At 30.8% G+C, this 18,295-nt stretch overlaps 2 protein-coding genes across 2 annotated transcripts in view; one reads left to right on the plus strand and one right to left on the minus strand.

Moving 5' to 3' along the window:
• Positions 1–6,088, minus strand: part of LOC125063905 (calcyphosin-like protein) — a 54,259-nt gene extending 48,171 nt beyond the window's left edge. Inside the window, exon 1 of the mRNA XM_047670597.1 lies at positions 6,021–6,088. Coding sequence (XP_047526553.1) covers positions 6,021–6,087 — 67 coding nt within the window. The 5' untranslated portion in view covers position 6,088. The remainder of the gene's footprint in view (positions 1–6,020) is intronic.
• LOC125063878 (protocadherin-like wing polarity protein stan) overlaps positions 1–18,295 on the plus strand; it is a 166,508-nt gene that overhangs the window by 29,942 nt on the left and 118,271 nt on the right. Inside the window, exon 3 of the mRNA XM_047670553.1 lies at positions 15,329–15,366. The gene's annotated coding sequence lies outside the window, so the exon portion shown is untranslated. The remainder of the gene's footprint in view (positions 1–15,328; positions 15,367–18,295) is intronic.

Here is an 18,295-nt window from a genome sequence, read left to right on the forward strand (position 1 = left end):
TTAGATTATATTTCGTTTTGTTACCATATAGCTGGACATTAAATGCAGCATCGAGGGTTCGATTATCTCCTTCTCTTTTACTCTCGCTTTCCTTCTCTCTCTCTCACACACACACACACAAATCTTAGGTATAATTACTAATAGGTTAATCGAATAAAAAATATGTTAAAGAATCCAATAAGCACAGCTTTTTTTTAAACATTAAATGAACAAGAAATTTAATGACTTCGCATATAAACAAGTTTGTTTTTAAATTGACCTTTTCATTTATCAAATAAAAATAAACTCCAACCTATGATACAACCTTCCAATGAATTTTAAGACACGTCTTAATTAAAATTGTAATCCCGAATATTTCGATTGTGCCATACTTGTATATCTGGAAATTAAAACATCCAAGGATATTAAACTGCTGAACGCAATGTAAATAATAGAACTAAAGGCACGAACAACACGTTTGTAGAGATCCGCAAGCATAAAAAAATGATATGAATACATGAATGCATGTCGCGAAACCATGCATATGTCTGGTTTTAATGAGTTTATTTCGTGTCCTAGTTTCTGTGTTTACAATAATTATATAGAGGAAGGACGGTGCTTGTTCCGGGAGTATTTGCATAACAATACCGTGTAGAACATTCGAAACATGTAAAACGGCGGACTATCGCAGAGGAATAATTAAATCGTAGTTTGTATAATTTACTCAAATGTGTATACAAATAAAAATGGCGATCACGGGACGTCAGATTTATTATCAAGGACAAACGATAAATAAGTAAAACCATGTAATTTGGTTTTTAAATAAATATAATTTCTTTTTATTATAATAACTAGCTACCAGTCCCGGCTTCACGCGGATGCTATAAGGGTACATATATACATACAACTTTTATATTGTAAAAACATATAAAATTGAAAGATGACATTCTCGGCTTTCTTAACTATAATGTACATATAAAACTTCCTCGTGAATCACTCTGTTTATGACTGAAAACTGCATTAAAATCCGTTGCGAAGTTTACAAGATCTAAGCGTACAGACGGCGGAAAGCTACTTTGTATTATACCATCTAGAGATATGTCAAGGAAGTATAAATAGTAAACGCGCCATGAAAACATTAGGGAGTAGAATGTGGCGGCGGAGAGGAACATGCTGTTTGCCGTCACGGCATATGAGTCGGTTTTACCCCCAAAACAAGCCAATAGATGTTTCATTTCAAAAGAGTATTTGTAAAACTAATGGGCCAACGCGATTGCTCTGATTTTGTAAGCCTATAACTTTTTTATTTTTTTGGAAAATAAACAGTTCATTCTTAAAAATTAAAACAAAAAATTAGCTCATATACCAAAGTTTCCACTTATAACTAAAAGCAGAACAAAAATAATAAATAATATCTTAACATAATAATAATAATAAAACCTTGAATGAAGAGGAAAAAATTTTATGGTTCTAACACAAGCTTGGTAAAGTTAACGACTGAATCTGTAAATATATATGTTCCTTACAGACTATATACATAAAATAATTTCTCGCAGGCGCATAGCACTGATAAGTTTTAACATTGGTTTTAGTAGAACACACTAACTGATGTGATGATTCGGTTTTAAACGTTACTACCCAACTCACATCGTAGTGTGAAGTTATAATCTTTCCTGATAATTTTGCCCAATCTAACGCAAAAAAGTTTTTTTTTGTAATTCAGACTGATAATTCCCTAGATTAAACCGTTTAAGGAAACATAATAAACTAACAAACTCCTTAGGTTTGTATAATAATATTGATGAATGATAGGATTGTTAAAATTGCTTCTAACTTTAAATCTCTTTTAATGTAGTTCGACATTGAGGATAACTTTTGTTCCTATTCACTCTCTTAAGTTCATCTCTCACTCATTTTTTTAGATTGTAGGTACAAGTGCTTTTGTCCACAGATGGAAAACAAAGTCATTCTGTTGAATTTTTTTTCGTTTTAATTTCATTCTGAGTTACGGAACCCTATAACTACTCATAAAGCTGCAGCTTCCGAATGCTTCAACTACACAACTACTGGACTTCAACAAGCATCTGGTATAAAAAGATATGATATTCAAATATTTTCATTCGTAAGTTTATCACAAATAAAACTTCCATTAAAAAGGTCGCATGGACAAAACTCCGTGGAGTTTTTGCCTCGTAAAACATTGAGGTCCAATAGGGGGCAATTTATATCGAGTTGAATCTACTTAAATTTACTTTTTATATATGATTCTTATGGTTTTGATGATAAGGTTTAAATTAGCTTAAAATATTTTGACTTTGTTGGGATGTGTCCCGAGGCTAGCGTATCCCTTTACACGGAACAGGATTGTGGTGTTTACGGCGGAAATGTCGATAGCTTTATCGTGTGGCCAGGCGAAGTGCAGGGAATGAATGTATTGTTATTTTTTTAAGTATTTTTTAGTAAAAATAGTGGTATATTATGTCATTTAGATTTAAATGTTTCTATCAGTGTTGTATATTTCTTATCACAATGTTATGCCAAAAAGAGGGACTATTATAAAATATATTTGCCAGAGTGGTTTTGATTTGATTAAAAATAAATAACTAAATTTTAACATACGTGCTCCTTAATATAATCAACAAAAGTAGATAAATTCGATAAGATTCGAAGATTAGGAAATAAATAATGTGTAGATACAATAAAAGGACCATAATAAGAATATTTTCTTTTTAAAGTTTATGTTATCACACAAAACGAATTTCCCTCTTTTATTTATCTCGGTTGTAGGTGTAAAACGTCTCCGAGCTGAATAAATAATGAGTCCGTAAAGTTTGAGAGACTTAGCTTTACACATCAAAGTTTTAGAAGCACAGCGTATGTATTAACAAATGTAAGTTCCGTAATATGGTTTTTACTTTATATTATACGAAATAAGAAATAAAGTAACTATCCTTAACACGCTGTTTCACTACGAATAAACAAATAAGCCAATTTGTATCGACTTATCCGGAATATCTCAAAAACTATTCTGATTGTTGACCAATACCTTTGCCTTTTGTACTAATGTAGATATCCCACGAAATTGAACCTACTACCATAGGTGAATTTCAATGTGCTATATCCACTGAACCATCGTTGTCTCTACGAGTATGCAGCAGAGTTATTTCCTTGCAACGAAACTACAAGACATAATTTGACATAAATTTTCTAATCCATGAATATTATATATCAACAATTTAATCTTTTCTCATAAATAACTTACAACTTTAAATTACCATTTAATAGTAACAACATCGTATTTTAATACACTAAGTTATTACTACAACGAATTTTTTCGGTGGCGATTATAGTTCGTAGTGAGACTCTATTGAATGTGATACTTATATTAAATATAATATTCATTATTATTATCTGTATATTACAGACGACTATATCAGTCGTTATATTATTATCTTTTTAATCTGTCAACATGAACTGACAGATACTTGTCATGGCGGGAAAATTGACTCTCAAATAGATATATTTTTCATTGTGCATCGATTAAAACATTATTTATAATTCTTATAAATTTATACAAGAAAACCTAATAAATATCGTTTTATTTCTGAGTTAAGATCAAGTCCTTATATAGTAGTAAGTATAATAACTAAGCATTCTCAGGTTTTACGTAATATTTAAGTGAAATTTGGCACTGTTACAGTTTATGTAGTGCGGACAGCTAAAATTTATTAAATAAAATAATTTAAAATTAATGTTGTTTAAGTTCATACTGCCAATGATTATATCTTTATTTCCTTTTTTATATTTAGAATTAATATTGCTTATTAATAGCAATCAATTACGGTCGAATATCAACTACAACTTGTAATAATTAGTTATTGTAAGATATGTCGTCAATAAATTCATTATTCCGAACCCGACTTTCGATTATATTCTTACTGATCCCAATAGCAACGAACGTTACACATCATAATTTTCAATGAACCACTTCGACCGGTCTTAGCAATTACAAATTTTTATCATAGTATCTCGGGAATGAGATCGCAACCGGTTCCGTATCAAATATGCAGGAGCTTCGACCAGTCGGTAAGGGGTTCTCAACAAATATTGACTAAAGGAACTACTTGCATCAATGGCTCTTCACTTATATAGTATCCAGGCGTCCATTTTGTATAAACATGTTTAACTTCTAACGTTGTCAAATAATAATTTATTTAATTCTTTACATATTTTTCAAACTCTTAATATAATATATATAATATTACAAAATACTAGTCAAATATTAAATTTCTAAACGCGTTATGGTTCTAATACATACATCTGTATATATACATACATAATACATTTGATACGTATGAACATATATATGCAAAGTATATAGATTACTATCATTGGCTTCACATAATCCGGAAGCTTCTGAATTGATGAAATTCTTGAATCGCTGCACGATTGCAATGACTTCAATTTAACTATACTATAAGCAATTTAATTGACAATATATACAAGTTCCAAAATTGATTTATATACGACATTATATCTTAGACTTATATTTTAATTACTATGATACATAACAAATGATATACAGTATTTAAAATACATAGGTATAATCTAGAACACTTAAATCATTAGAATAAAATAAGTATAAATGAAACTTGTTTTATGCGTTGCTTAATATTTATTTTACATAAGAATTATTTACATTGATCACTTGAATACATATCAATCTAAATTAAAAATAAGCACTATATAAATCATGACCGTTTGGAATGGAGGCAAGAATGCAAGCAGCATTAACGGCGTTGTTGATTGTTATCTGTCAAAATCGGATGAAGCAATCATACTCTATATACATTATACACCTACGTTTTGTCGTTTTGTATATTGTTGCAATCGAGATTAAATTCAGTACCCTCTTTAAATGCTCTGAAATTGGTTGGCAAATGGACCACGTGATGGGAAATGGTCACTACCACCCATAGAAATTGGTGCTGTTAATCATTCCTTACATCGCCAATTCGCCAACAACATTGGGATCTAAGAAGTTATGTCCCTTGTACCTGTAGTTTGTCTGAAAATCTCAAAAGCTTGTAGTGGTTCCGTATTTACGATACCGTGGCTTGAAAGAGCGAAAAACCTTTCGTCTGGCGCCTGAACTTTCTCCGATAGTCTCTAGATATTCACTAGTATTTGCGATAACTTGTGCATTATAATATCCCCAGCAAAGTTGGTTATCTCCTATGAGAAGATTGGCCGTGACTGAAATCAGTCAGAAAGATATATTTTGTTGCGACAAAAGTAATATTTCAAGATCGAATTTTATTCTATACGTAACCAAAGTAATTTTTACTCTCGTCAATCAGGAATCATTCTTTTAAATAATATGCGATATACTTACACACATACTGTTCAGCTATATATATATATTTGAGACATTTCTTTATAATTTTATTCGTAATCAATTTCAAGAATATAGAAGCCACAAGTTAATTATCCTGTTAATTAGTGGATAATAATAATACAGTTTTAAACGAATTTTAATGATATTATAGTTTACGTTAAACTTCCAACGCAAAGTAAAGTAGCTTAAACTATAAAACTTAAAACTTTACCTCTCCTCTTCAAAAATAACACGCTAAAGTTATTTTATTTATTAATTCTTAAAGCACAATGTGATCTATTAAAAATAATTCAAACTAATCATGTACTTCATCATATATATTTCAACTAAATATAATATTTTAAGAAATAGATTGTGTTACCGTAGCTTAAAACCGAAGACTTTAATGTTCTGTACCAATTATAGGTAGAAAACAAATTTTGAAAGAAAATGAGTGGAATATTTTCTTGTTATTAATATTTGACCTCAGACTAAGACACAATAAAGAATCTCTTCCAGGCAACTTCCGATGTAATGAAAAGAAAATTTCATAAGAAATGTAGTGAATATATTTTTTAATATTTTAGTTTTAATACACAGTCATATAACAGGGTAGTTGTGGTTCAAATGGTCATAAACTGGGTAATAAGTTTTATCGACTCACGGTCACTCGGCGCCGCAGCACACATAGCGAGAGCCGCGAACACTACTACAATTGTCAACGATGCCATTGTTACTGCTTGTTTTAACTTAAACAGCTTTATATATAATGACCGTGACTACCCACGGCTCCTATTAGATCCATCCGAATCGACCTTGGCAATTGGATAATAGCACCTCATTGTTGATTATTGTTTTGCACTGGTTCTAAAAGTGTTTGACCTTTTTATATTCGTTTTAACATATATATAGTGTAACCGAGACAGTTCAAAGATCAATTCGATGTTATATAAATATTATGGGTTGTTTTTACTGATAACTTTGGAGCTCAAGCTACTTACAGTTGAGTCACAATATATTTTACAACAATCAGTGATAATCATTGTATAAAAACGACAAGTAAGGATAAGCTTATAACGCCAAATTTCCGACTGCACAAAGTCAATAAATCCTCCCTGGGGTATGGTGTTCGTTTCTATTACAAAATTCCGCAGCTATTTTTAACTTTGGCAATTCATTCATTTAAATCTTTTGTTTGCTGTAAAAACTTTAATTAATAAGGCATAAAAATAAACATTTTTTTTCACTAAATAAATAAAATCTACCACCAGTTCTGAAACAAATACCTGAGATGTGGGAATTGAAACATAAACCGGCGAAAGAATCACAACTGTATTTTTGTAATAAAGTGTTTATTGTTACTAAATATATCCAAATTTATCTGAGAGTTAGCCTCTGTAGTTCTTTCTCCTAAACTGAAAAACTAAAAATTATGAAATAACTTATTCTACTTTTATCTCTACTTTTATTATATAATATAATATACATTGGTTATATATTCAGAATTTGTGTATTTTTTATATCAAATCTATTAATTTTAACGACACAGATAATGTTAATGTTGTTAATGCTTATTTCTCAAATGTTTGTGTATAATATAATAAATAATATCATCAAATCAGAAAAATCTTGTCTACACATTTTTTATTTTATTCACACATATAATGTTTTAATTTTAAATAACCATCGCGTCCGAATGCTATTCGTTCATTAGGAAAGTTTAACAGTTGGGGTGGTAAATCGATATGCGCTCCTAACATCTTTTGTTGTAGGGATCATCCCCAACTCGCCACCCTAATGCGTACGAGAGGGCTCGGGGACGCAGTTCTAGGCTTATGAGGTTCAATTATACATCTATTATGCATACATATGTATATGTAATGAGAAATTTGTCTCTATTCAAATGGAATATATTACTAATATTTTTTATCTTAATATAAAAAATATACAACGAATCATACATATTATAAGCAAAATAAAATAATATTTCATATTATTTCTAACAAATGTTGAATTATTTCAACTTCTAATCTGAATGCAACATTTCTGTCTATGTAGGTAGTTACGTGAAGTTTAAAAATAAAATTATTTTTAAGATTCAGTAATGTCACGTGTACTTAGTATAAAAGCGCGTTCAGCTATAAACTAACTATAACTAAGAATAAATTTAAAAAGAATATTTTTGAAATAAAACTAGTTTTTTAACGGATTTAATCGCGTATATTAATTATTTTTAACATCCCGACGTTTCGAGCACTTTGCAGTGTTCGTGTCTTTGCAGTCTGCCCGTGACCACAAACACTGCAAAGTGCTCGAAACGTCGGGATGTTAAAAATAATTAATATACGCGATTAAATCCGTTAAAAAACTAGTTTTATTTCAATGTGTAATAATCGCGAAAATCTAAGACAAGAATATTTTTTATTGCACTTATTAATATTTATTACTTAGTCTGGAAACAGCCTAAATTACTACCTAAATTTTTGAGTCGGTGCCAGCTAAAGCCAAACACGACAAAGCTATTTAGATCTACACCATATATGTATATGCGTCTCGATTTTTCGATCACGGGCTTACAATATAATACTTAATTTAACATATATTAAAATAAATTATATAATAGGTGTTTTTTAAACGTATGTATTTTGATCATACAATTATACACAATATGTAGAACTAGCTAGGCAATTCAACCGTCGTTACGTTTAAAATACATGTTTACTAACAAGGAAAGTGTGGGCAACACTGTTCAATGCGAATGTGTCGAGGTTGTAAGATCGATGACCTCATGTTTCTACTAGTACTATGTAAGGAATGTTAGTTACATTATGTCGAGCGCGTAAGTTTGTAGACATCGGAAACGCAGGTTACGTGACTGTTTTTGTCACTAACAACTCGAAGAATGTTTGCAATTTTATTTTAACGTTTTTACCCAAAGACATAACGCTACGCATATGTCATCATATTCGATCGAGCAATATGACGCGCTGGACTAACTCTTATAAGAGGAGAATCCAAATATGTACTGACTAAATTAAATTAGCTTCTACAAGCATTTTATAACATATTTTAAATATTTAAATAGAAAAGTACCATCCCTTCGAAAAGTAGATTAAAAAGATAACAGATTTGAAGGTTAATAGTAACCCTTTTATTAATTAATAAATCACATACATTTAATAATTATTATTTGTTTATGTAACTGTAGTTATGGGTTAAATATTTTCGTTGAGTTATGACTATTATATTTAATATAATTTTTGTACTACGCATGGTGAGAATTATTTTTATAATTCGGAAAAAAATTATATCATTATATTCATGTCAGTTCACGCAATCTAGATACTTTGCATACAATTGTAAATGAATTTAAACTAATTACAGATTTAAAAAAAAAAAACTTCAAAAATTGGTTTAATGCGTTGAAAATGTAAAAAACATCATAATACTCCAAAAACTTTTACCGTCAATTAAGTGTGAAACTTTAGAACACTTTAATGTGCTTTAAAAAATCACTAATTAAGTCATTTTGCCTATCTTACTCTATATCATTTAGTTATAATTTATATAAAACTGAAAAGACTTGTATTCTACATCTATATAGGTACAACATTTTATTCGTTTAACTTTGTGACTTATTAATAAATATAAATGTTTCTGTTTTTTCAATTCAATGAGAATTATGAGACCGAAATTCGATATTTGAAATAAGAATAACAGGATTACATTTTATTCTTAAATGAAAATTGAAAATATAAATCCTTTTTCGTTTCATTGAAGTCTTTTTAAACTTTTACACGCAAAGGCGAGGAGTTATTAGTTAATAAAAGAAGCTTCAAGCTCCGTCACTTTGACATGTAAGCTTATGAATTGACTCTGCCTTTGATCGCATCCTTAAGACTTGCGAGATGCATCTCAGTCTTTTAACATGTTTCTATGTCAAGATATTAGATAAATAGGAATGATAACTTGGCGTATTTGCTTCAGTTGACGTGTCCGCGTACTTCGTATTAGTACCAGATGATGATTAACGATTTGTGATAACGTCATACCTCAATATGTTCACTTTATATATATCTTCATTTGGAGTGTTAATACTATAATATATGGCATGGTAACCATGATTCTACTGTTAATCTATATCTATTCAAAGACCAGTTTTACTTTTTTGTAATCGAATAGATTTATAAAAAAAACGATATCAATTTTTTTTTTAAGTAATATACAAATTAATATTTTTTTAAATATTAGATAAATTTTAGTTATAGTGTCGCTTTGTCCTAAATAAACGTAATGGCCAAATATATTTTCTACCCAAATTGAAAGGGCACCAAAGTACTAAAACGTTATTCGTTCAAGTGTATGTATTCATAACAAATGTATGCACGTGAATTCGCAAGCACTATTTTCCATAAGCTATAGATGTCCTGAACTTCAACACAACTTGATGTAGGTCACTCTTGGGAAAAACCGAACTACAGAAATAACGATCCGTACACCACAGTTTGTTAAGACTTATTAAATATTACCGTAAGCATGGTGGGTAGTCGTAGAATATAAATCTCATAGCCTATTTAGACTAACACACCCATTATTAACTGTTGCTGTCGGGGTATATAGCCAATCTTGTACAAATATGGCTTAGTTATTAACTTTTTTAATAAAGTTTTAAATTGATTAATTGGTAAAATCTCAAATGATCTCCGGGATCTCACTCAACTGGTCAAAGCGTATAAGTTATTTATGCTATAAAGTTAGTCGCTTGACCTTGACTTGACTTGACTTATAGACCACGCTTGTCCATTGGCTAGCTGGAACAACGGGTAGGTAGGTAGATTTTTAGATTCCGGGTTCAAATGTGGGGCCGGGCCAAAAAACGTTATTGGGTTTTTTGGTCGAGGATTTTTTATTAAATGGTCGAAGTTAAGAAATTGGCTGTTAAAGACCCATGCTTCGAAAGATAAGTAAAATCACACCTGTTTAATTTGAAGAATTAAGGCACTAAAATGTTGGAGTCTGAAATCTGAGAAAAACTGTTGGCGTTTTCCATTGCTTAATTTATTTTTAGTTAATTTCAAGCCAATTCGCGTAAACCAGTGAAGTAGTATTGAATTTAACTAATCATCAGTAGTAATCCTTTACCCAATAGTGGGAAACCTGCTGCTGTTCATTTACTTTTATAAAAAAAAAACTCGGCTGTTGTTTTTATACATATTTCAACACATTTTCTAAATGAACTAGTTTATCACTTCACCTCAGGGAAATGACTTACGAAAGCGCGTAAGTACTGTTTTACGAGAGCCCCGTGGCTACGAGTTACGAGCAAAACATTTTATTTACATTTTTCCACTTTGATAAATGCCATTCGAATGAGGTTTTAACTAAGCAATTATGAAACAAGAGCTAGCCATTATACATAAAATTATAAAGATTAGATTTTTATATAGTTACTTGTTTAAGCAATTATTTGATTGAAGCTTTCATTTTATTCTGCTCATATGCTCAGGAAAAACTTATGTATATAAGCTATATGCTATCTATATGCTTGTAATAATACGACTTGGACGACTTATGAAGAAAACGGAAAAACAATATCGGTGAAATTGTTAAATTGAAAGGTCATTGCTCTGTGGATAGACAATATATATAATGGATTGAGTTGCAATAAATAAACCCCTGCTCTCAGTTACCAAGCCATAAATTCCGTGTACAGTTTTGTACTTGCAGTCTACATATTCATCAGTGAATTATAGATTTAAACAACTCACCGGTAAAAAACTTCCGGATTGGGTACCAATTTAAAACAGTTATAAATATTTTTGTTTTCCCCTATTCGAAGTTCGTAAGCCAACTTACCTCATAAGTCTGTCGAACGCCGGAAAACTTTGCAAGTTAAATTCGACGTTTTCGTTGAATCTACACAGAGTTTTTATAAGGCATATGAACCACTTAGACTGAAAATAAAATGAAGTCGATACAGGAATTGTATTCCAGATTCCATTGTAGTCAATTGGTCCATAAGAGTACTCAAAATATAGCTAACACTTAGGGTTTCTATTGGTTAAAATTTATAAATGCCAACAAGTTTATCTAAAGGTGGGATAAATGGAAAATATTGGATCTGCTATTAGAATCGATAGCTACATTCAGTTAAGTCGAGATGAATATGAAACGTATCATATAGTAAGCTTCCAGTGGATGTCAGCGTTAGAACGGCTGGAGATGATTCACATATTGAATAAAGAGATAATGGAATAAAACAGGTTTCTGTATTAAAGCTCGCTAATTTACGAATGCCAGAATTAATATCGATCTACTCAATACTAATACGTTTTTATTTACATATAGGTAGGATACATATATATAGTTAATAAAATTATAAATGAAATTTTGCATAGAGATTTCTTGTGGCAATCATTAGCATTAGCAGAGTGTAAATTTTCTCACTGCTGGGCTAAAGGCCTCCTCTCCCTTTGAGGAGAAGGTTTGGAGCATATTCCACCACGCTGCTCCATTGCGGGTTGGCGGAATACACATGTGGCAGAATCTCGTTGAAATTAGAAACATGCAGGTTTCCTCACGATGTTTTCCTTCACCGCCGAGCACGAGATGAATTATAAACACAAATTAAGCACATGAAAATTCAGTGGTGCCTGCCTGGGTTTGAACCCGAAATCATCGGTTAAGATGCACGCGTTCTAACTACTGGGCCATCTCGGCACTCAAGTCAGCATTAAAAGAGAATTTTTCTATATTTATCTGCTAAGGACGTTAAATTAACGATGAAAATTTGAGAGAATTGGTAATTGAGTTTAAGCATATGTTTATGAGTAAAAGACAGAAGTTTAAGGTTCTTTGAGAATTCATCACCGAAAAGGGTGAAACATAGGGCAAAAGTTTGTTTCGAAGTTTGTCATTTTTGTATATTAGAATGATGGAAATCGGTGTTTAGGCTTCTATTTATGAGAATAAGACTTATGACAGCGTTTTTTAAAATACTATCTGGTAACCTAAGAAGATGAAGTTAGGGATGAAAGACTGTAGCGTGTAGACACGCTTCAGTCTTTTAGTGTTCGCCATTTTTTATGATTGAATGAAGTATATCGGAGTTTCCATTAGATTGAATTATAAATACAAATTCTCCATTTTTAACGTTAAAAGGAAATTGGCCATTATTGTATATAAGTAAAGAACGATTTTACAGTGTTTTTGAAAATTCATCCGTAAGAGTTTTTGATTGAGCAGATTATGTATAGAATTTCGTCATTTTTAAATGGCAACTATGAATATTGCAAATACGCAACGTGAGTAACCAAAAAAATGAAATTCTTAAGAATAAAGGTTGATTCTGCATAATGCTTCCAATAGGATATCTTATCGGGTAAACGGCTACTGACAATATAAAAATGTATATATATATTATATGCAAAATATACTCGCGTGTAATTATGGCAAGAATGCTAAAAATGAAAAATATTGACGTAAATCAATGATAAATTTTCCTTCATGACTTTTCCTTCGACATGAATTTTATTTGAATATCAACGGGACGTCTCCTACAAATTTCAAGTTGAAAGTTCGATCCTGATCCCCTGGGATATCATCGTACTATTTATTTTTACGCAGTGGAAACCTTAATGCATCCGACTCCCATTCCAGGCTGAGTACTACATCATGGAGCAAAATTGTCGTATCAGCCTCAACGTAAACACTACCTTACTATTAAGAGTGAATGATATTACCTATGGTAATTGATTATTTATTTTATAATTAATTTGATTTCGTATCCTCTTAACCTAACATTACACAACGTAACAAATAAAAATTTAATATTGGTTTTTATTAAATAATTTAGTAGTGCAATTAAATGGCTTTTTATTGTACGCGGAGAATTCACTTCTAATTTCCAGACTTTGGTTTAAAACTGAGAATATTTCGACCCTATAACTTTTTATCAGCCCGACCTGGGGTTGAACCCACTGACCTTAGGATCTGCGGCCCATATCCAGCCATTAGACCACCGAACCTGTCAGACCCTACTGACAGAAACAAAACGAAGTTTCCACCATTTACCAAAACTGCATGAAATCATGAAGCAAAAAAAAATGCAAAAGCGAATATTTGCTAGCTAAAACTAAGAGCTATAAAAACTTTGAACGCATGAATAGTTTTGGAGCAATATAACGCACCAATGAACACGGATATTTTGTTAATACGGTTACAGCGATAGTGTTTTTTTTATTTGTACAAACAAACATTCAGTTATAACATTTAGGGGAAGAATAAATGAAAAAAAAATGTTTAATTTTAATAACACTCCTACTATTACCAACTATGTTTTTAAATAATGAGATATTGACAAACGTATAACACAATGTATGTTGCAATACCCACTGCCTCTTTTTTGCGGTAATTCAACTTAACTATTGATTAATGCTTTTAGCAGCTAATCAGCTGATTAAAAAACTTTTTAAACGCCAAATAAAGATACCGTATTTTCTGCCGCGTACTTTAAACAAAGAAATGATTATTCTATCTATAAAAGTAAAGAAAATCAGTAAGACTAAACGAAACTCACCCTAATCGTTACCGAAATGTTAAAAAGTGATATGCGACAATGACCATAATAACAGTAATAACAAAAAAAAATCAGGCATTAAAAAAGCAAAGAAACGAAGTGAGATTTTAGAGAATAGCACTGCTGCTAACCAAAGAACTATATAATTTACATAATATATATTTACAGAGGAGCGTTCGAACCGACGACTCTATCTACATGATATGTTATGTTTCTAAACATATAAATTCTATATCATAATGTAAAAAATATGAAAACTTACCTATTTGTAACAATAGTTTAAGATAAGTAAAGAAAGATTTAGTAAAGTCCTAAACTGTAATAGGGGAATCATAGATCAGTATAAAGCAATTAAAATAAAATTATTATTATTTATATGTCTGGAACGTAATAAAACAAATTGCAATAAAATCACGCAGTAAGAGTCATTAAAATCCACTGCACCGTGGATTCGTTAATTAATGATTTAATGGAGCCGCGTGCACTCCCGGCCTCCCGTGAACTTGACAATGGCATGCTGGGTGAAGTTGATGAAACTGAGTTTTTTTAACCAACTACGAACATGCAGACAATGGTAATGCCTTTATCTTTTATGTATGTAACAGCATTTAATTTGAGTACTTCGTCAACTTTGACAATTAACGATGTCTCTGTTGATACCTACCTAGAATGATTCGGTATTTGAGTGCACATTTAATTCAAACGTCTTGATCGAACCGTATACGATAAAAATGTGATGCTGAATAGCATTAAAATATATAAATGTTATTCTTGAAAATCAAAATATACAATATATTTTAAAGACATTAAAAATTTGTTTTTTTTATCTACATTTTTTCAGTATTATGTATATTCGTTCGTTCGTTTATTCAGGCTAAAGAATTAAATTTATTTGTTAATGTAATAAAATATGAATAAGGTTATAAAAGCGTGGAGGGAGCTCGTTGATTTTGAAGCAGATATTTTATTTTCAAAGTGAGTTCATAATGTATCTTAATCCAGAAGTATCGTTAAAGTAGCAACGGGTAGTTAGTTTAAAACCGAGTAAGAATTAACAACAGAAAAAAAAGTACCAAACTTACAGCGGGCATTTACGAAATATTACCGACTATCATCCTGTACTGTGCAATTACTTAATCGACTGCGAAAACGAACGCTCTCTCAGTCCTCAAACCGAAACATCACAATACTAATTATTGCTATTTGGAGGTAGAACATATAAGGAGCGGATGGTAAATACCCAGACGTCGCACAAAATCCTACCAACAACTAAACCATAATATTTCTTAAGATTACCAAATATCTTTAAACCAAAAATATGTATTTGTTATATAAGATTTATTTTTAAATTTACTGTACTGCTACATATTTCAAATTATTCTTTTTCGTTTCAGATATAAAGCAGTTTCATATCCTGAACATCAAATTTAAGGTATGTGAATTCTTTTAAAATTTTGCACTATATACTATAATAGCCCACATCTAGCTTTATCATCACACCTTTCCGAGTTACGCTGACTAGATATTCCCGGTATCTAAAAATTGTCCAAAGTGCTTGACTTGATCCTATAAGTTTAATCCAGAGACTTAGTATCAGATGACCGTCGACGGAATGATAGAGAGATGATATTTAAGCAGATAAGGAATAATGTATTTAAAATATTTAATATGTGATAGACTCGTTTTGTTATATTATTATTATAAAGTCAATAATTAGTCAATATTTAAGTTAATCTATTACGAAGTAATAATATAAAAAATATAAAATGTTAGATCGAACAAATATTGTTTAAATATATAAAAGCATTATTACAAGTTATTAAAGTTATATTGATTAGTTACCTCATTCAACCCTGCGGTTTAATCGCTGTATTAATTTAATACTTTATCAAATTTGTAAGTCGTTAGAAACTCCTCTCACAAAGTAATTATTTACACTCATATACATATGAAAACAAAGAAATTTTCTGAGAATTGAAAACGAAGCAAGTTTAACGAAAAAAATACATGGCGTGATTTCCATAGAAGTACGTGTCCTTACGAATGTAGTGTGAGTTAGCGGTGACTCAGCCAACAAGGGCGTGTGCAGACGAACCAAGTCCTAACCTACCTATAAGAAGCCTTTGAAGAACACATTGTATATTATTGATTACCATATTAACTGATATACTATATATTTTTATTACTCTTAATAATTTTATTAGTTATTTTGTATGGTGCATTTAAACTACATAGTCATTTAAAGTATATAAGATTCAGGATTAAACCGTCAACCCTCACCTCAAGAGCCGGTCCGTATAACGTACAGCTAGATTTATTCTATGACAATAATTGAACTATATGTATAAAAAGCTAAACGTATAATACATCTACATATTGATTAAGATAAAATAATATTGTTGTATTAATGAAAGTTTTTATATTACCTGCTTGTATTTTTACTGACGGTAACCAGACATGTCTGATATTTATTTATACATAATTAAACAATAAAAATAAACAAATCATTATTTTAATTAACGATATCCTCTAGAGACGGTTCTGTCTGGAATTCATTTTTTTATCTTTGATAGCTACAGTAACTCATTACTTAATTGTTACCTTTGAAAATAGTTGAGTTTTATGATTTATAACTTTGATATAAATAAATACATACCTACTCAAAAAAGTAGGATGTTCAATAACTGTTAAGTGTCATATACTGGTACGATTCCGAATTTCATAGACCAATTCTGCTTAATCGTCAACGATTTCACCGTTTGAAGTCTTTGAATAAATTAAGGCAAAGACAGTTATACTTTCAGCCTCTGTTGATTTCTTTTATAATTTTCATTATTTTATTTATTTTAATTTTGAAGACAAATATAAGTCAACTAAAATCAAACTGTGTGAACTCTACAATGCTAAAAATCTACTATTTTTAAATGGTCACTTCTAAAAGCATATGTGAATCATTTTATGATATCAAAATTTATTTAATTATTTGTCATTAATAAAAAGTAAAGATACGATCAATATCTCCCTAAACGATGTATCAGTTACTAATAACTACTACTAGTACTGATTGAGTACTATCAAAGGGATTCGCCAACAATTCTTTCAATAATCCTTCCTTTTAACTAAAGAATGTTATATTTATAATATTCGTAGAATGACCGCAAAAGCGTTAATCTGTTTTTTTATAACAATCCCGATTAAACTATGAGCCGAGATGGCCCAGTGGTTAGAACGCGTGCATCTTGACCGATGATTTCGGGTTCAAACCCAGGCAGGCACCACTGAAATTTCATGTGCTTAATTTGTGTTTATAATTCATCTCGTACTCGGCGGTGAAGGAAAACATCGTGAGGAAACCTGCATGTGTCTAATTTCAACGAAATTCTGCCACATGTGTATTCCGCCAAACCGCATTGGAGCAGCGTGGTGGAATATGCTCCAAACCTTCTCCTCAAAGGGAGATGAGGCCTTTATCCCAGCAGTGGGACATTTACGGGCTGCTAATGATTAAACTAATTTGATAAATTGTTCTAGCTTAACGATAAGTCTTACGATAAAGAGGGGTGACTAATCCATAATTGAAAATAAAATTCACGTCAGGGTTACAAATGATTATGGATTCCAATACTTTTAATGTTTCAAATTGAAATGCGTTGTTCGAACTGAGTCGTGAAAAATTTAATAAAGAATTATTTAATTTGAAACGTACAAATGAAATTGAACTATGAATATTTTTATGTTTCTTTCGTCACTTTATTCTGAGTAACTCATTTCAAATCTAATGTTCTAATATCCTGATTATTTTGTAAAATCATTAAATGGACTAGAAAATTTAATAAACCTTATCGTTAAAAATAATATTAAACAAATTCTAATCTCAACATCTTTTCGCTGCGTCGTAGCCGTATTTGAAGTCATAGGGTTGTTGCGAAATCATGTTTGAAAGTATTAATTTCATATTAAAAATAGATACGGATCGAGTATGGTAGGAAGATTTAACTGTAGGTACTAGTATTTGATCAGTTTCCGAAATTCTCATTCGGAGTAATCATAATTGATAATTTGAGGAATTGGTTTATATATGAATTTTTATGCTTCGGACATAATTTATTTCAATTTTAATTTACAATTTGCTTTATTGACTACACAAAAAAAAAACGGTTGATAAACAGAGAAGGAAAAGGTACTGAACTGTTTTGTCTTTGCACGTCTTTGGTGTAACTACAGTCACAAGGGACATAACGTGATATTGCCCAAGGTTGGTGGCGCATTGGCGGTATGAGAAATGCTTATAATTTCTTACGGCGCAAATGTCCATGGACAGTGATGACCACTAACCAACTTAATATATATTTAAGTTTATA

Source organism: Vanessa atalanta, chromosome 5 (genome assembly GCF_905147765.1).
Source record: "Vanessa atalanta chromosome 5, ilVanAtal1.2, whole genome shotgun sequence".
NCBI classification, from domain to species: Eukaryota; Metazoa; Arthropoda; class Insecta; order Lepidoptera; family Nymphalidae; genus Vanessa; species Vanessa atalanta.